Source organism: Nerophis ophidion, linkage group LG14 (genome assembly GCF_033978795.1).
Source record: "Nerophis ophidion isolate RoL-2023_Sa linkage group LG14, RoL_Noph_v1.0, whole genome shotgun sequence".
Classification (NCBI taxonomy): domain Eukaryota; kingdom Metazoa; phylum Chordata; class Actinopteri; order Syngnathiformes; family Syngnathidae; genus Nerophis; species Nerophis ophidion.
This window is the reverse complement of record NC_084624.1, coordinates 12,486,438-12,506,939: the sequence shown is the minus strand read 5'-3', so window position 1 is coordinate 12,506,939 and position 20,502 is coordinate 12,486,438. Positions and strand designations below refer to the sequence as shown.

The 20,502-nt window shown below is 39.6% G+C and overlaps 2 protein-coding genes across 5 annotated transcripts in view; both read left to right on the top strand.

Annotated features, from left to right (window-relative positions):
- Positions 1–2,605, top strand: part of mtf2 (metal response element binding transcription factor 2) — a 40,186-nt gene extending 37,581 nt beyond the window's left edge. For 2 of the 3 annotated variants that reach the window (XM_061919855.1, XM_061919854.1), the window contains exons 13-15: positions 682–740; positions 863–964; positions 1,018–2,605. In XM_061919855.1, coding sequence (XP_061775839.1) covers positions 682–740; positions 863–964; positions 1,018–1,417 — 561 coding nt within the window. In that variant the 3' untranslated portion in view covers positions 1,418–2,605. The remainder of the gene's footprint in view (positions 1–681; positions 741–862; positions 965–1,017) is intronic. The other variant, XM_061919856.1, reaches the window with a different exon arrangement.
- Positions 2,606–9,113: 6,508 nt separating this feature from the next.
- ccdc18 (coiled-coil domain containing 18) overlaps positions 9,114–20,502 on the top strand; it is a 79,720-nt gene continuing 68,331 nt past the window's right edge. Inside the window, exons 1-5 of one of the 2 annotated variants that reach the window (XM_061919852.1) lie at positions 9,114–9,517; positions 9,601–9,655; positions 11,371–11,519; positions 15,012–15,118; positions 17,814–17,942. In XM_061919852.1, coding sequence (XP_061775836.1) covers positions 11,388–11,519; positions 15,012–15,118; positions 17,814–17,942 — 368 coding nt within the window. In that variant the 5' untranslated portion in view covers positions 9,114–9,517; positions 9,601–9,655; positions 11,371–11,387. Of the gene's footprint in view, positions 9,656–11,370; positions 11,520–15,011; positions 15,119–17,813; positions 17,943–20,502 lie in introns of both variants that reach the window. The other variant, XM_061919853.1, reaches the window with a different exon arrangement.

Below are 20,502 nucleotides of genomic sequence, written 5' to 3'. Positions count from 1 at the left end.
GATCAGCATCGTAGAGATGTCCCCAACCGATACACAGGCGAGCGGTCCATCCTGGGTCCCGACTCTGGACAGCCAGTACTTCATCCATGGTCATCGGACCGGACCCCCTCCACAAGGGAGGGGGGGGGACAGAGGAGAAAAAGAAAAGAGAAGCAGCAGATCAACTGGCCTAAAAAGGAGGTCTATTTAAAGGCTAGAGTATACAGATGAGTTTTAAGGTGAGACTTAAATGCTTCTACTGAGGTAGCATCTCTGTTACCGGGAGGGCATTCCAGAGGACTGGAGCCCGAATAGAAAACGCTTTATAGCCCGCAGACTGTTTTTGGGCTCTGGGAATCCCTAATAAGCCAGAGTTCTTAGAATGCAGGTTTCTTACCGGAACTTATGGTACAATGCAATCAGCAAGATAGGATGGAGCTAGACCGTTTTTTACGTAAGTAGTAAAACATTAAAGTCGCATCTTACCTGCACAGGAAGCCAGTGCAGGTGAGCCAGTATAGGCCTAATATGATCAAAATATCAATCAATTATAAATCAATCTATAGATATATTAATCGTTCAAAACACTTAAATTCTATGTATGTTCTGCTGGGCGGGAGTTATACTTTAAGGCGCATGTTCGATTGTACTGGCTTCAGTGCCTCTGTTGACGCATGAAAATGTACTTTGTCCATTTGACAGGAGCTGAAAAAGCCCCTCCCACTAGAATCCCACTCATTGGCTTGCTTTACTTCCATCAAGTAAGTATAAAACTCCCAATGGTCGCCTTTTTAAATCTTTTGTGTGAAACATCTGCACATGGGGGAGTTCTCCTCTCTGGACTTTTTTGCTGCTCATCCTCTCTTTGCGCCCAACACAACAGGAGTGAGAGATCTTTACCGTCATCTCAAGCCTCAGATGTGGAGTCTATCGGAGCCCTGAGCACCACAGAAACTACCTCAACGAGCCTTTCAAGGCAGTCCAGGTATGGCGCCCATGCGGAGTCTCCCTATTATTGAAATACTAAATTAACATTAGAACTTCTATCAAACACCCATCCAGCCTCTGTAGCTCAAGCAAGACCCGGTCGACAACCTCCACCTTGCCCCTTTCCCCTCCACCTATCAAAAGAAAACGGGGGCGTCCCCGACGGGCCTTGCAGCCCCCCAACGCAGCCATGCTCTCCCCCAGCCCAGTAGACCCAAACCCTGCGTCTACGGAGATGCCGAGCCCGCTCCCAGGGCTGCACTCCACGGACATAGTTCACGGCATGGACCCCAACAGTCAGCTGTCCCACCTCAAGAGCTCCATCAGCTCCTACTTCGGAACGGCGGGACGGCTGGCTTGCGGGGAGAAGTACAAAGTCCTGGCTCGACGGGTCACCTTGGACGGCAAGGTGCAGTACCTGGTGGAGTGGGAGGGCGTCACCGCCTCCTAGAGGTAATGAACACGTATCTTGTTTAGTTTAGATCCGAGTGCTATTAAGCTTTCTGCAAAGCCTACTGGTTCAGTGCAGTCCACTGTGAATATATTAACACAACTGAACTCATCTTTTCCTCAGTCCTTTAAAGTTTATTGCTAAAAACAAGGCTTCGGCATTCAATTATTTGTATCTATTTGGCTTTTGCCGTTCTTTTATGTTGTGTTCACAACAAACCCTGAATTATGCATAAATTGTTCGATGCACTGCACTTGTAGGCTTTCAGTGAACCTTTTATGTTGAATTATTTTAAACCCAGTGATACTCTTGTCAATCGCAAAGGAGCCGAGTATTAACGGGCGCGTGTTTAGGTTGAGGAAGGGAGGGATGTTGTTTTGCCAGGAACCTATGCCTCCACGTGGGTATTTTGTGTACAGTATTTGTTATAACATCCCTCCTTTACATAAACTTCCCAGCTGTGAGTACTTCTTACTGTATTTGGCATATGTATTAAGTTCAGTTTTGGAAAGCACGCTTATGTGTGTGCTGTTCAAGAGGCACTTAAACATGCTGCTGCAAACTTGTGTTGTTTTATATAGAACTATATACATTTATTTTTACAATTTCCACTTTTCCTCTATGTCTGCAAATCAGCTCGGTGGACGTCTTTTTTCTAATCTCACAGTAACTATGCTCAAATTATAGCAGCGTTGATTAAAAGTTACTTTGTGCTGGTCCTAACATCAAAATGTGTAAAAAAAAAAATGCTTATTTTTTGAGCTTTGATAACAACACACAATATAAAGCAATGCGATTACACTCTATTGACCCTTTTGAGTTTTTATGTTTTTTTTGTACCTAAATCCAAAAAGAAGTGCTGCATAAGAAATAATGTGTCACATAGATTTCCCATTTTGCAGCTAACTGGCTTGTTTGAGTTAATCCTGTGTGTTTGTTAAAATTGGACTGTAACCATGAAATGTGTTATTGTGATGATTTGGACTCTGGTGATCAAGCAGCCTTTTTGGGGGCACACAAGTCCTTTTTAATTTGAACTGTATTGTTTGTGTCTGGCTAATAAGGGCCACTGCAGCCAAAGAACGGGGGTTAACCTGCTTGGCGACGATTAATATTAGTCCGCTTAATGTACCATGACACATGTTAAAGTGTTATTCCTGAAAACAATAAATCGCCATTTGTGATATACGACCGGAGTGCTGCTTCTTTGTTGCTTTCTTTCAGGAATCTCAGTGGGTCTCAAACTTTTTCCAGTCAAGTACTCCTTAGTGCCTTGGGCATTAATAAACCCCCATACCATCACAGATGCTTGCTTTTGAACTTTGCGCCTATAAATATGATTTTCCTCCTTGGTCCAGAGGACACAATGTCCACAGTTTCCAAAAACAATTTTAAATGTGGACTCATCAGACCCCAAAACACTTTCCCACTTTGCATCAGTCCATTTTAGATTAGCTCGGACCCAGCAAAGCCAGCAGTATTTCTGGGTGTTGTTGATTAATGGCTTTCGCTTTGCATAGTAGTTTTAACTTGCACTTACAGATGTCGCAACCAACTGGAGTTACTAACAGTGGTTTTCTGAAGTGTTTCTGAGCCCATGTGGTGATATCCTTTACACACTGTCGTTTTTTTGATGCATTACCACCTGACGGATTGAAGGTCTGTAATATCGCTTACGTGCAGCGAGATCTCCAGATTCTCTAAACCCTTCGATGATATTAAGTAGATGCTGACATCCCTAAATTCCTTGGATTAGCTTGTGGAGAAATGTTCTTTAACCGAACAATTTGCCCACGCGTTTGTTCACAAAGTGGTGACCCTCGCCCCATCCTTGTTTTCGAATGGCTGATCATTTTATGTTAGCTGCTTTTATACCCAATCATGGCACCCACCTGTTCCCAATTAGCCGGTTCACCTGTGGGATGTTCCAAACAAGTGTTTGATGAGCAGTCCTCAACTTTCTTAGTCTTTTTTGCCACTTATGCCAGATTTTTGGAAACATGTTTCAGGCATCAAAATTCCGAATGAGCTAATACTTACAAAAAATAACAAAAGTTTACCAGTTTGAACGTTAAGTATCTTGTCTTTGCAGTCTATTCAATTATATATAGGTTGAATAGGATTTGCAAATCATTGTATTCTGTCTTTATTTACCATTTTACACAACGTGGCAACTTCACTGGTTTTGGGGTTTGTACCCATTTTCATTTCATTTTTTATTTATCTCCTTCATTGATGTGCATTTTGAACGATACATAATTATACCTCAATTATACAATTTACATTCACACAACAATGCCTGAGAAGGAGCAGGATGAAGAAAATCCTATAATTTCCTGCCCCCTTTGACATAATACATTATCTTACTTCATGAATATCATTTAAACCGACACATATATCCAAATGTAATAAAACAATCCAAAAAAAAAAACAACTGCAAAACTTCATAAAGTATAAACCAAACAGAGAAAATAATAATATACACCTCACGGAATGATACAGAGCAAACCCAAAACCAGACAAAAAAATAAGTAAAATAATAGATAAAAATCAAAATGTAAACACTTATGGCTGTCCATATGATCTTATTGTTGTATCTGTATATATTTTTTTCAATTGAAATATATTTTTACAGTTTTTTATCTCTTAAAGAGAATTCCACAATTTTACTCCCACCACTGATATACACATTTGTTTTAAAGTTGTCCTTGAATATTGCTGTTTGAAATGACCTTTTCTTCTTTGACACACCACAATACCTCAAAATGTCTCCTATTGACATTTTCTCTCAAACTTTATCTATTCTAGTACCCCTTCACCACATAAAAGCTTTTTTGGTTATAGAAAGATGTGAAAATGCACTGGAGCATACCTATTTGATGTATTACTGTCCAAATAAGCGCTCATCTGTAGTGGTAAAACTTGATGGGCAAATACATGAATTTGGTAAATAATTAACCGTCCCTATTGTACCGCTTGTACCGTACAATAACCCATCCATCCTTACATTTCTACCGCTTATTCCCTTAGGATTCACAGGGGGCGCTGGTGCCTATCTCAGCTACAATTGGGGGGAAGGCGGCATACACCCTGGACAAGTCATCTCATCGCAGGGCCCCCTTACTTAAATTATTTGGCCGCCTACCTTGACTCTCATATGAACTTGAAGTGCCATCCCATTCCTAACCCACAGGGTTGAATATGATCTCGGTCCACCTTTTGCAGCTATCCACAAGGTTGCGGAGTGTGTTTTATAGGAATTTTCCACCATTCTTCCAAAAGCGAATTGGGGGGGTCACACACTGATGTCGGTGGAGAAGGCCTGGCTCTCAGTCTCTGTTCTAATTGACATTGACAAGCTTTATTTTGTCCATTCTTAAAATGTACAAGACACATAAGAACTGAAATTACATTTTCGGCACAGTCCCGCTAAGACTAGACATATGTTACAGGGGGAACAAGACGGGACCGCCAACAGATCAGCCACTTACCTTAAAAAGGCGAGAAAGAGGTGACATTGGGAAAGGGGGAAGAGTTAAAAAAAAAAAAAAAATCAGTCTAAGGCTAGACCCTCAGGAGCGGTCCAGACTGAGTCCAAGGAAAAAACCTCACATAGCATGGCACACATTAAACATGGTACAAATAATCACACCAACTTGCAACAGAGAGGGGGGGTGAGTTGAGGCCCTGCTATAGAACGCTACTCAGCCATCCACAACCCCAGAGGAATTAAGCGGTGGTGAAGGCATTGATTTGGGGAGGGGCGTGTGCGTGCATGTAATTAATAATTCATCCCAAAGGTGATCTATCGGGTTAGGGTCAGGACTCTGTGCAGGCCAGTCAAGTTCATCCACAGCAGACTCCGTCATCCGTGTCTTTATGGACCCACTAGATTGGGAGCATGGAATTGTCTAAAATGTTTTTTGGTATCCTGGAGCATTCAAAGTTCCTTTCACTGGAACTAAGGGGTCAAGCCCAACTCTTGAAAAGCAACCCCACACCATGATTCCTCCTCTAACAAATTTCACACTCTGCACGATGCAATCTGAAATGCAGCGTCCATCAGATTGCCAGATGGATTGATTGATAGAGACTTTTATTAGTAGATTGCACATGTACAGTACACACTCCGTACAATTGACCACTAAATGGTAACACCCGAAAAAGTTTTTCAACTTGTTTAAGTCGGGGGTCCACGTTAATCAAGTCTATTTATTTCAATTCTTAGTTTTATCTTTATTGCTTCTTGTGTAATTTTTATCCCATATTTGTTACCACTACCTTAAATTGGAATCCTTTATCTCGTTATATGCAAACATAATGACAATAAAGTCCATTCTATTCTATTGAAACAAAAGAAAATAAACTATTGATTAAGTCAAAATGTCAAATATAATAGAAATGTGTCATTGTGTTCTTAAATTGTCAGAAGTAGAGTAGTATATTAATAGTAGTATATCATTCATCATCTTCCGCTTATCTGTGGCCGGGTCGTGGGGGCTGCAGCCTAAGCAGGGAAGCCCAGACTTCCCTCTCCCCAGCCACTTGGTCCAGCTCCTCCTGGGGGATCCCGAGGCGTTCCTAGGCCAGCCGGGAGACATAGTCTTCCTAACGTGTCCTGGGTCTTCCCCGTGGCCTCCTACCAGTCGGACGTACCCGAAACACATCCTTAAGGAAGTGTTTGGGTGGTATCCTGACCAGATGCCTGAACCACCTCATCCGGCTCCTCTCGATGTGGAGTAGCTGTGGCTTTAGATCGAAAGGTAAATTGAGAGCTTTGCCTTCCAGCTCAGCTCCTTCTTCACCACAACGGATCGATACAGCGTCCGCATTACTGAAGACGCCGCACCGATCCGCCTGTCGACCTCACGATCCACTCTTTAATAGTCGTGTATGTATATAATATATATTTTTCAAGTTCAAGTAACTCTGTGTCTTGTTCACGAGTGAGGGAAGAGTGGATCAGTGCGGCGTCTTCAGTAATGCGGACGCTGTATCGATCCGTTGTGGTGAAGAAGGAGCTGAGCCGGAAGGCAAAGCTCTCTACGTTCCCATCCTCACCTATGGTCATGAGCTTTGGGTTAGGACTGAAAGTACAAAATAACGGGTACAACATCCGAAATTAGTTTCTTCCGCCAGGTGGCGGGGCTCTCCCTTAGAGATAGGATGAGAAGCTCTGCCATCGCGGAGAAACTCAAAGTAAAGCCGCTGCTCCTCCACATGGAGAGGAGCCAGATGAGGTGGTTCGGGCATCTGGTCAGGATGCCACCCGAACACCTCCCTAGGGAGGTCTTTAGGGCACGTCCAACCGGTAGGAGGCCACGGGGAAGACCCAGGACACGTTCGGAAGACTATGTCTCCCAGCTGGCCTGGGAACGCCTTGGGATCCCCCGGGAGGAGCTGGACGAAGTGGCTGGGGAGAGGGAAGTCTGGGCTTCCCTGCTTAGGCTGCTGCCCCCGTGACACGACCTCGGATAAGCGGAAGAAGATGGATGGATAATTGGTGAAGTAAGTTATATTTCATATGATGAGATGAGTAATATTTTGAGAATGAAAGAATGGATAGATGAAATAAATTCAGAATATTTATCATGGTTCTTCTTTGTACTTTGTAAACACTGCAACTAGAAACAATGTTGTACTATATGAGTATAAAACTGTTTAAAATATATATATATACTACTATTATATGATAAAATTGTATTTAAAGAAATATATATATAATAGTAATATATATATTTTCATATATATAAAATATATTTATAAATATATATATATGTATAATATATAAAATATATACTACTATTATATAATACAAGTATTTAAAGAAATATATATATAATAGTAGTATATATATTTTTTTATATATATATATCAGATATATTTATAAATATATATATGTATAATATATAAAATATATACTATTATATAATAAAAGTATATATGTATGATATATAAAATATATACTACTATTATATAATAAAAGTATTTAAAGAAATATATATATATAATAGTAGTACATATAATTTTATGTATAATATATAAAATATATACTACTATTATATAATAAAAGTATTTAAAGAAATATATGTGTATATATATATATAATAGTACATATATTTTTCTATATAGAAAATATATATATATATAAAATATATACTATTATATAATAAAAGTATTTAAATGTATATATATACAATAGTAGTGTATATTTTGTTAAATATATAAAATATATTTGTGAATATATGTATATAATATATAAAATATATACTACTATTATGTAATAACATTGTATTTAAATATCAATCAATCAATGTTTACTTATATAGCCCTAAATCACTAGTGTCTCAAAGGGCTGCACAAACCACTACGACATCCTCGGTAGGCCCACATAAGGGCAAGGAAAAACTCACCCCAGTGGGACGTCTGTGACAATGATGACTATGAGAACCTTGGAGAGGAGGAAAGCAATGGATGTCGAGCGGGTCTAACATGATACTGTGAAAGTTCAATCCATAATGGATCCAACACAGTCGCAAGAGTCCAGTCCAAAGCGGATCCAACACAGCAGCGAGAGTCCCGTTCACAGCGGAGCCAGCAGGAAAACATCCCAAGCGGAGACGGATCAGCAGCGCAGAGATGTCCCCAGCCGATACACAGGCGAGCAGTACATGGCCACCGGATTGGACCGGACCCCCTCCACAAGTGAGAGTGGGACATAGGAGAAAAAGAAAAGAAACGGCAGATCAACTGGTCTAAAAAGGGAGTCTATTTAAAGGCTAGAGTATACAAATGAGTTTTGAGGTGAGACTTAAATGCTTCTACTGAGGTGGCATCTATATATATATATAAATATATATATATATATATCAATCAATCAATCAATGTTTACTTATATAGCCCTAAATCACTAGTGTCTCAAAGGGCTGCACAAACCACCACGACATCCTCGGTAGGCCCACATAAGGGCAAGGAAAACTCACACCCAGTGGGACATCGGTGACAATAATGACCCAGTGGGACGTCGGTGACAATAATGACTATGAGAACCTTAGAGAGGAGGAAAGCAATGGATGTCGAGCGGGTCTAACATGATACTGTGAAAGTTCAATCCACAATGGATCCAACACAGTCGCGAGAGTCCAGTCCAAAGCGGATCCAACACAGCAGCGAGAGTCCCGTTCACAGCGGAGCCAGCAGGAAACCATCCCAAGCGGAGGCGGATCAGCAGCGCAGAGATGTCCCCAGCCGATACACAGGCAAGCAGTACATGGCCACCGGATCGGACCGGACCCCCTCCACAAGGGAGAGTGGGACATAGGAGAAAAAGAAAAGAAACGGCAGATCAACTGGTCTAAAAAGGGAGTCTATTTAAAGGCTAGAGTATACAAATGAGTTTTGAGGTGAGACTTAAATGCTTCTACAGAGGTGGCATCTATATATATATATATAAATATATATATATATATATATATATATATATATATATATATATATATATAAATTAGTATTATATATTTTTTTAAATACAATGTTATATCCATAGTACGACACATTGCTTCCACGTTTGTGATTGGCCAGTTGGGTCAATTCAGCGGACGCGCCACTGTTCGCGGGGTTGATTGATTGACAGCTGGTCTTGCCAATCAATTACTTAGGCTGTTCTCTTCTAACCAATCACCAGCGGGCTTGTAAAACGTGGGCGGACCAAACAACTTTTTTGAAGTCGCTACATCGACATGACATCGAATAGGAGTAATTTCACGGGACGTAGGAGCTAACACGAAGCTAGAATACGTAACGTATAAAACATGGTTGGTTATTTGGTAGGTTTTTTTGCTTTAAATGAACACAGCGGTGTTAACTTTTCCCGGCTTTTTCGCGACCGTCTTTGTTTACATGTAGCATGCTATCATGCTATCATGCTATCCTGCTACCAGCTCGTCGGCAGTCTTACAATGTTTATCAAATACCTTTTTTTTTCTCGTCCGAACGGGCTAAGTTGTCGATCCCTGAGTTAACCATGTTCCAATTCGATGGTTAGCAAAGAGGGAAGGTTTAAGCAAGTCATATCGGACACTTAAAAGAGTCTGCTTTGACGTACGGTGACAACTGGTGGAGCCCAACGATTATGCCAATAAAACCCCGATACTTGATCAATAAGATGCACTTTTGTCATGCAGCGTGACGACCTGATCGATATTACGTTTCTGGCTCATGTGCTGATTAGACATTAAGGTCAGTTGTCTAATATATTGTGTACAAACCCCGTTTCCATATGAGTTGGTAAATTGTGTTAGATGTAAATATAAACAGAATACAATGATTTGCAAATCCTTTTCAACTCATATTCAATTGAATGCACTAAAAAGACAAGATATTTGGTCTTCAAACTCATAAACTTAATTTTTTTATGTGCAAATAATAAGTAACTTGGAATTTAATGGCTGCAACACGTGCCAAAGTAGTTGGGAAAGGGCATGTTCACCACTGTTTTACATCACCTTTTCTTTTAACAACCCTCAATAAACTTTTGGGAACTGAGGAAACTAATTGTTGAAGCTTTGAGAGTGGAACCCTTTCCCATTCTTGTTTTATGTAGAGCTTCAGTCGTTCAACAGTCCAGGGTCTCTGCTGTCGAATTTTACGCTTCATAATGCGCCACACATTTACCATGGGAGACAGGTCTGGACTGCAGGCGGGTTAGGAAAGTATCCACACTCTTTTTTTATGAAGCCACGCTGTTGTAACACGTGCTGAATGTGGGTTTGCATTGTCTTGCTGAAATAAGAAGGGGCGCCAATGAAAAAGATGGCGCTTAGAAGGCAGTATATGTTGTTCCGAAACCTGTATGTACCTTTCAGCATTAATGATGCCTTCACAGATGTGTAAGTTACCCATGCCTTGGGCACTAAGGCACCCCCATACCATCACAGATGCTGACTTTTGAACTTTGCGTCGATAACAATCTGGATGGTTCGCTTCCCCTTTGGTCCGGATGACACGATGTCGAATATTTCCCAAAATAATTTGAAATGTGGACTCCTCAGACCAGAGAACACTTTTCCACTTTGCATCAGTCCATCTTAGATGATCTCGGACCCAGAGAAGCCGGTGGCGTTTCTGGATGTTGTTGATAAATGGCTTTCGCTTTACATAGTATGGCTTTAACTTGCACTTACTGATGTAGCGACAAACTGTATTTAGTGACAGTGGTTTTCTGAAGTGTTCCTGAGCCCATATGGTGATATCCTTTGGAGACTGATGTCAGTTTTTGATACAGTGCCGTCTGAGGGATCGAAGGTCACGGTCATTCAATGTTGGTTTCCGGCCATGCCGCTTACGTGGAGTGATTTCTCCAGATTCTTTGAACCTTTTGATGATATTATGGACCGTAGATGTTGAAATCCCTAAATTTCTTGAAATTGCACTTTGAAAAATGTTGTTCTTAAACTGTTTGACTATTTGCTCACGCAGTTGTGGACAAAGGGGTGTACCTCGCCCCATCCTTTCTTGTGAAAGACTGACTAACTTTTGGGAAGCTGTTTTTATACCCAATCATGGCACCCACCTGTTCCCAATTAGCCTGCACACCTGTGGGATGTTCCAAATAAGTGTTTGATGAGTGTTCCTCAACTTTATCAGTATTTATTGCCACCTTTCCAACTTCTTTGTCACGTGTTGCTGGCTTCAAATTCTAAAGTGAATGATTATTTGCACACAAATTTTTTTTTTATCAGTTTGAACATCAAATATGTTGCCTTTGTAGCATATTCAACTGAAAATGGGTTGAAAAGGATTTGCAAATCATTGTATTCCGTTTATATTTACATCTAACACAATTTCCTAACATATATGGAAACAGGGTTTGTAAAAAAAACCCACCATTCTCAAACCACTGACAAACTTGACTGGTTCACAAGCGTGTCATTTTTTTTGTGTGTCTTCTTTAGTTTAAGCCAGCTATTAGATGGACTCTGTTTTCACCAGAAGGAAGATGTGCAATGTGCGGCAAGAGAATGCTTGTCTGAACATGCAGGATATTCAGCTCATCAGTGATATCGATGATACGCCTAATGAATTCCTATCCCCCAACTCTCAGGTAAATCATATGTGATTAGAATTCAATCAATCTATGTTTATTTATACAGCCCTAAATCAGGGCTGGGCGATATATCGATATACACGATATATCGCGGGTTTGTCTCTGTGTGATATGGAAAATGACTATATCAGGATATTGGAGTATACGTTCTCACGCAGTTGCTTTTTGCTGCGGGCATTACACTACAGGCTCTTCTCACTCTTTCCTGTTTCTCCTTCTCACAGAGACGTAAACAAGCGCACCTTCTTACATACGTCACATACTGTCACGTCCTACGTATATGTATGACGTGACATATATATACATATATATGTATATATATATATGTATATATATATGTGTGTGTATATATATATATGTATATATATGTGTATATGTGTGTGTGTATATATATATATATGTGTATACATATATATGTATATGTGTGTGTATATGTATATGTATATATATATATGTGTATATGTGTGTGTGTATATATATATATGTGTATACATATATATATATGTGTGTATATATATGTATATATATGTGTATGTATATATATGTATATATATATATATGTGTGTATTTGTGTGTGTGTATATATATATATATGTGTATATGTATATATATATATGTGTATATATATATGTATATGTGTATGTATATATATGTATATATATATATATATATATGTATGTATATATATATGTGTATATATGCATATATATTCATATGTGTATATATGTGTATTTGTGTGTATATATATATGTGTGTATATGTCTATATATGTGTATATATATATATATATCTACATGTATATATATATATTTACATATATATGTAAATATATATATGTGTATATATCTATATATATGTGTATATATATATGTATATATATTTACACATATATATAGACATATACACATATATATAGACATATACACACATATATATAGATATGTATATATATATACACATATAGATATGTAAGTTTCCAGGTTAGCTAAAACACTTCTGGTTAAATGGATATGGCCTAAAACATATTTGTGTGTTCATATATGTTATTAAATGTATTTAAATATTTAAAATTATATATATTTTTTTCTAATCGATATTTTAAAAGTAGACAAGGGTTCACATTATGACATTCATTTTGAGTAAGGTTCAATACATTCATCAAAGTTCCACTTCTTTATACTTTCTTAACACTTTGAGTTTGAAGATTTTCTTAAAGTAGATCATATAAGTACTACTTTGTTTTACTTCTTTTCTGATTTATTACATCATTTAATTCCACATACTGATGATATACTAAAGGTTTTAAGTGTTGTACGTGCATTCAAATGTTTTAAGTTGCATTTTTCTCTAAGGTTATATTTCTCTTTTGTTGAGAAGAATTGTTGGGTAGAAGTTAAATGTTTGCTTTGTGCATAATTTTAGCTGTTTTCAAATGCACCAAATAATTCAATTTCATTTTTTTTTATTTAATTCACTGAATACAAGGTTTGAATGTTCTCGATAGCTAACGTTAATGTATTATTCTAACTGACCTTTTTTGTAACGCAGTTAATAAATGTGGTGTACTTTTCTAGTTGTTTCCCATACATCTGCACGATAACTCAGACATGGTAACACTGGTGAGCAGTAGAGAACATGAAGTTATTTTGGTCCAGAACATATTTTTAGCTTTATTCATTACTGACATTTCTTGCCAATTTAAGTTGTTTAATTTTTATATGACATTTCTATTGAATTCTATCATCTATTATTACACCCAATAATTTGATAAATGTTACCCTTTCAATGTCTACTCTGTCTATTTGTATTTGTGTCTGACTTCCAATTCTGCTGTTAGCGAATAGATTTTTTTTTTAGTTTTGCTGAGATTCAAAGATAGTATGTTTTTGTCAAACCATTTCCTTAATTTGTTCAAATCTTCTGTTATAATTTGTATTCGTCTATCATTTATTGTATTGGTTTGTGTGTGGTGTGCACTTAATTTCCTGTTACTCGCTTGACCATACTTGCCAACCTTGAGACCTCCGATTTTGAGAGGTGGGGGGCGTCGTTGGGGGCGTGGTTAAGAAGGGAGGAGTATATTTACAGCTATCCATCCATCCTTTTCCTACCGCTTATTCCCTTTGGGGTCGCTGGTGCCGATCTCGGCTACAATCTGGCGGAAGGCGGGGTACACCCTGGACAAGTCGCCTCCTCATCGCAGTGTGTAGAAATATTTATTGTATTGGTTTGTGTGTGGTGTGCACTTAATTTCCTGTTACTCGCTTGACCATACTTGCCAACCTTGAGACCTCCGATTTGGAGAGGTGGGGGGCGTGGTCGGGGGTGGGGCGTGGTTAAGAAGGGAGGAGTATATTTACAGCTATCCATCCATCCTTTTCCTACCGCTTATTCCCTTTGGGGTCGCTGGTGTCGATCTCGGCTACAATCTGGCGGAAGGCGGGGTACACCCTGGACAAGTCGCCCCCTCATCGCAGTATGTGTAGAAATATTTATTGTATTGGTTTGTGTGTGGTGTGCACTTAATTTCCTGTTACTCGCTTGACCATACTTGCCAACCTTGAGACCTCCGATTTTGAGAGGTGGGGCGTGGTTAAGAAGGGAGGAGTATATTTACAGCTATCCATCCATCCTTTTCCTGCCGCTTATTCCCTTTGGGGTCGCTGGTGTCGATCTCGGCTACAATCTGGCGGAAGGCAGGGTAGACCCTGGACAAGTCGCCTCCTCATCGCAGTATGTGTAGAAATGTTTTTTTCCAAATAGTTCAAGAAAGACCACTACAAATTAGCAATATTTTACACTGTTATACAATTTAATAAATCAGAAACTGGTGACATAGTGCTGTATTTTATTTCTTTATCTTTTTTTTTTCAACCAAAAATGCTTTGCTCTGATTAGGGGGTACTTGAAGTAAAAAAATGTTCACATAGGGGAACATCTCTGAAAAAAGGTTGAGAACCACTCCTCTAAAAGCCGTAGATGTTATTGTCACATATACATGCACAGTAGATTGCAGCATTGTCCTTTTTAAGAGTGTCACAACATTGCTGTTTACGGCAGACAAACTGCTTTACGGTAGACGAAAACGTGACTGCTGTTGTTTTGTGTTGTTGCCGCGCTGGGAGGACGTTAATGAGACTGCCTAACAATAAACCCACATAAGAAACCAAGAACTCGCCTTGATCATTCTACAGTTATAACATAATTGGGCAGGCACTCTGTTTATATTGTGGGAAAGCGGACGTGAAAACAGGCTGTCGACACGTCACTCGGGTCCGCATGGAGCTGGAGGGAGCGTGGCCTCCAGTTCCGCCTGATTTTCGGGACAAAATTTGTCCCGGGAGGTTTTCGGGAGAGGCGCTGAATTCCGGGAGTCTCCCTGAAAATCTGGGAGGGTTGGCAAGTATGGGCTTGATAAGTCTGTCTAGTTATCACGTGTGTTGAAATTAAATGTAATTTAATATGATTAAATTTAATCTCTTTTTACAGGCCTGCCTGCGATGCTCTAGAAACGGGGTTGCGAACAGTGTGGAGGTGTTGAATGAGCAGATTTGTCATCTTCAAGCAGAAGTGGAGACCAAAGGCAAAGAACTCAAGTAATCTTATAACTTCTTTACAGATGCAGTACTGTAGGGAACTAGAATCAACCGTTCAAAATGACTCCAATTGAAGAAAAAACATATTTTCTCTTCAGTGTGTACCTTTTTTTGTCTAGTAAAAACTTACTAAGCGTCAGCAAAAAGTTACAATCTCTCGCAACACACCTTTTTTCATCATAGTTTACTTTGGCCCGGGTTTTGTGAGAATGAGATATTTATAAGGGTTCTTTTTTTTAATCCATAGTCACGTTTAAAGCAGCTAGTATTTTCCTGATGTTGTGTGTCTTGCTTTTATCTTATGTCTGCTAGTAAAGTCTTTGTTTTGTCTTAAGGACACCTGCTCATACTTGCCAACCTTGAGACCTCCGAATTCTCCTAATTATGTATGTATGTATGTGTGTATATATATATATATATATATATATATATATATATATATATATATATATATATATATATATATACACATACATATATATATATATATATATATACACATACATATATACAATGGGGCAAAAAAGTATTTAGTCAGCCACCGATTGTGCAAGTTCTCCCACTTAAAATAATGACAGAGGTCTGTAATTTTCATCATAGGTACACTTCAACTGTGAGAGACAGAATGAGGAAAAAAAAATCCAGCAATTCACATTGTAGGAATTTTAAAGAATTTATTTGTAAATTATGGTGTAAAATAAGTATTTGGTCAATAACAAAAATTCAACTCAATACTTTGTATTATAACCTTTTTTGGCATTAACAGAGGTCAAACGATTACTATAGGTCTTTACCAGGTTTGCACACACAGTAGCTGGTATTTTGGCCCAATCCTCTATGCAGATCTTCTCGAGAGCAGTGATGTTTTGGGGCTGTCGCCGAGCAACACAGACTTTCAACTCCCTCCACAGATTTCCTATGGGGTTGAGGTTTGGAGACTGGCTAGGCCACTCCAGGACTTTCAAATGCTTCCTACGGAGCCACTCCTTCTTTGTCCGGGCAGTGTGTTTGGGATCATTGTCATGCTGGAAGACCCAGTCACGTTTCGTCTTCAAAGCTCTCACTGATGGAAGGAGGTTTTGGCTCAAAATCTCACGATACATGGCTCCATTCTTTCTTTTCTTAACACGTATCAGTCGTCCTGTCCCCTTAACAGAAAAACAGCCCCAAAGCATGATGTTTCCACCCCCATGCTTCACAGTAGGTGTGGTGTTCTTGGGATGCAACTCAGTATTCTTCTTCCTCCAAACACGACGAGTTGAGTTTATACCAAAAAGTTCTATTTTGGTTTCATCTGACCACATGACATTCTCTGCTGTATAATCCATGTGCTCTCTGGCAAACTTCAGACGGGCCTGGACATTCACTGGCTTAAGCAGGGGGACACATCTGGCACTGCAGGGTTTGATTCCCTGTCGGCGTAGTGTGTAACTGATGGTAACCTTTGTTACTTTGGTCCCAGCTCTCTGCAGGTCATTCACCAGGTCCCCCCGTGTGGTCCTGGGATTTTTGCTCACCGTTCTCATGATCATTTTGACCCCACGGGATGAGATCTTGCGTTGAGCCCCAGATTGAGGGAGTTTACTGTATCAGTTGTCTTGTATGTCTTCCATTTTCTGATAATTGCTCCCACAGTTGATTTTTTTCACACCAAGCTGCTTGCCTATTGTAGATTCAGTCTTCCCAGTCCGGTGCAGGTCTACAATTCTTTTCCTGGTGTCCTTCGACAGCTCTTTGGTCTTGGCCATAGTAGAGTTTGGAGTCTGACTGTTTAAAGCTGTGGACAGGTGTCTTTTATACAGATAAAGAGTTCAAACAGGTTCCATTAATACAGGTAACGAGTGGAGGACAGAAGAGCTTCTTAAAGAAGAAATTACAGGTCTGTGAGAGCCAGAGATCTTGCTTGTTTGAAGTGACCCATAATTTACAAATAAATTCATTAAAATTCCTACAATGTGAATTCCTGGATTTTTTTTCACATTCTCTCTCACAGTTGAAGTGTACCTATGATGAAAATTACAGACCTCTGTCATCATTTTAAGTGGGAGAACTTGCACAATCGGTGGCTGACTAAATACTTTTATATATATATATATATATATATCCATCCATCCATCCATTTTCTACCGCTTATTCCCTTTCGGGGTCGCGGGGGGCGCTATATATATATATGCGTGTATACATATATATGTGTGTCTATATATGTGTATACATATATATGTGCATACATATATGTGTGTATATATATATATGTGTATATATATGTGTATGTGTATATATATGTGTATGTATATATATGTGTGTGTGTATATATATATATATATATATATATATGTGTGTGTGTGTGTATATATATATATATATATGTATGTGTTTGTTGCATGACATTCATATGTTAATATTCAGTGTTTTATCAATCATAGTTAATATTGTAAATCCCACATACTTTATTTTCATGTACATTCTGGGTTTCTCATTCAGTAAAGAACATTTTAATTCCATTACGTTTTTAAGGCGGTCCGTCATAACATTTTTAGCATTCAATGAGTAATTATTGTGAGGTTTTGTATAAATGTTCCTAAAAATAGATATAGCGGCCACCCAGACACATTTTTTTTTTCTCTAAATTTTGCCCCCAAGTCCAAATAATTGCCCAGGCCTACCCTAAAAGCTGGTCTTCCCTTGTGCCTCCCAGAGCAGCAGAGCTGAAGGCAGAGTGTTGCCTGGAGGAGTCCGCTCACAGTGACATCATGGTCGTGACTCTATCTGAAAAACTGAGCAGTCTCAGGGAGGACATGGCCAACAAGACTGCACTTTGTAAAAGGTAAACACCGCTTTTACCAGAGCGTGGATTCAATGATGTTTGACCATGGAGTTGAACATAGTCATGCTGAATGCAGGTATCCGGTTGTGCTATATAGACGAGGTATGATATCATTGATACCAATTTGGCCGGCGATAGCTTATTTTTTTTAACAATCGTATCGGCATAGTGCATGTTGATGACACATTCTAGCAACTTTTAAAGTGACAAACGCGTCCCCAATATACTATCATTGTAGCGAGCAGCTAATCTCCTTCCAGAGTGTAAAGCTATTTTTAAAGTTAAAGTCCCAATGATTGTCACACACACACACACTAGGTGTGCTGAACTTTGTCCTCTGCATTTGACCCATCCCCTTGATCACCGCCTGGGAGGTGAGGGGAGCAGTGGGCAGCAGCGTTGCCGCGCCCGGGAATTATTTTTGGTGATTTAACACCCAATTCCATCCCTTGATGCTCAGTGCCAAGCAGGAAAGGTAAAGGGTCCCATTTTTATAGTCTTTGGTATGACTCGGCTGGGATTTGAACTCACAACCTACCGATCTCAGTGCGGACACTTTAACTACTAGGCCACTGAGTAGGTAAGTCAGCAATCTTTGTCTCTGTGGCGACAATCTATTTTTTTAAAGGTACCTTTATCACTGGAGGACAAGGAACAGTTAAGCATGTTACACTCCACACCGTAGGAGGACATGCAAACTGCAAGCTGGAGCTCTTGGTTGTAAGTAAACAAAGGAGGCCGCATCGATACAAATATCAACAGTAACGATAACACGTGTAGTGTCAGTTCTGTATATGCTCGATATTACAGTGGTTGGATCGATATTTTTTATTATCAAAAAATCAGTAAAACAAGTCTGTGGACACAGGACAGCTTTAGGGCCCAAAGCTAAATGATTTGAATTAGGGCTGGACGATATATCGAATATACTCGATATATCGCGGGTTTGTCTGTGTGCGATATAGAAAATTACTATATCGTGATATTCGAGTATACGTCCTCACGCAGTTGCTTTTATCTCTTCTCAGTCTTTCTTGTCTCTAATTCTCAGAGAGACATAAAACAAGCGCACCTTCTTACATACGTGACACAGTGTCCCGCGTGCAACGTCATACGCTCTCGCGGAGCAGAGAAGCAGAGACATGGCGAAACTTAGCTGTGATGATAGCGGTGCGGTGCGAGTGGTAATATGAGAGAAAGAAGGTGCGAATCTGGTAACAAAAACAGCACGGGGTCCATCGTTTGGCGGTGGTTTGGCTTCACGCGGGAAGATGTTAAACATCCATCCATCTTGTTCCGCTTTTTTCGAGGTCAGGTCGCGGGGGCAGCAGCCTAAGCAGGGAATCTGAGACTTACCTCTCCCCGGCCTCTTCGTCCAGGTACTCCCGGGAAATCCCGAGGCATTCCCAGGCCAGCTAGGAGAGATAGTCTTTTCTAACGTGTCCTGGGTCTTCCCCGTGGCCTCCTACCGGTCGGACCTGCCTGAAACACCTCCCTAGGTAGGCGTTCGGGTGTCACCTCATCTGGCTCCTCTCCATGTGGAGGAGCAGCGGCTTTACTTTGAGCTCCTCCCGGATGACAGAGCTTCTCACCCTATCTCTAAGGGAGAGCTCCACCACCCACCATGGGTGAGGATGGGAACGTAGATCGACCAACGTAATACCGTAATATGTTTAGTATGCGGCAAAAGCGTTGCTACAAAAAGTAGCAGTACTGCTAATATGTAGCATAATTTGAAAAGTCACCCGCTAGAGAATGAAGAGTGCTTGAAACTCTGCATGTCAACATCTCCCTTTGGTGCCCCACCCACAAAATGCCCAAGCAAACATTTCCAGATCAACACTGTATGAAAAAAATTGTCTACAACAGAAGGAGATGACGTCTGCAGGAACTTACCACATAGCGAAGGACATACACTATTTGATTTCCTATTATGCAGCTAATTTTTATTTGACAGTTATCGTCTGCAGGAACTTACCACATAGCGAAGGACATACACTATTTGATTTCCTATTATGCAGCTAATTTTTATTTGACAGTTATTTTAAATATCTTGTGTGACATCATGCACAAAAGTGCACTTTATTTGTTTTCAACTATTGTAGTGGCGTGCTGTACAAAAAGTGCACTTTAATTTAGTGTTGTTTTGATATGTCATCTTAGTGACATCATGACCAAAAGTGCACTTATAGCTTGTTTTAAAATGTCTCTAACAATCTTGCACTTCGTTTTGGAAATTACATGAATGTTTGTACCACTGCTTAATAACTGTTTAATAAATACAGTTCTGGTAAATTGACTTAATTGTGGTTTTTCCTCTTTGCATGAAAGTTTAAAAGTAGCATAAATTAATGCACTATCAACAAGAATGTTTTAATGTATACACACAGAATCATCATACTGCTGTGATTATATGCATCAAGTGTTCATTCAAGGCTAAGGAAAAATATGGAGATATATATATCGTGTATCGCGACATGGCCTAAAAATATCAAGATATTAATAAAAGTCCATATCGCCCAGCCCTATATTGAATCTGAGCCAATAGTAGTACATTTCA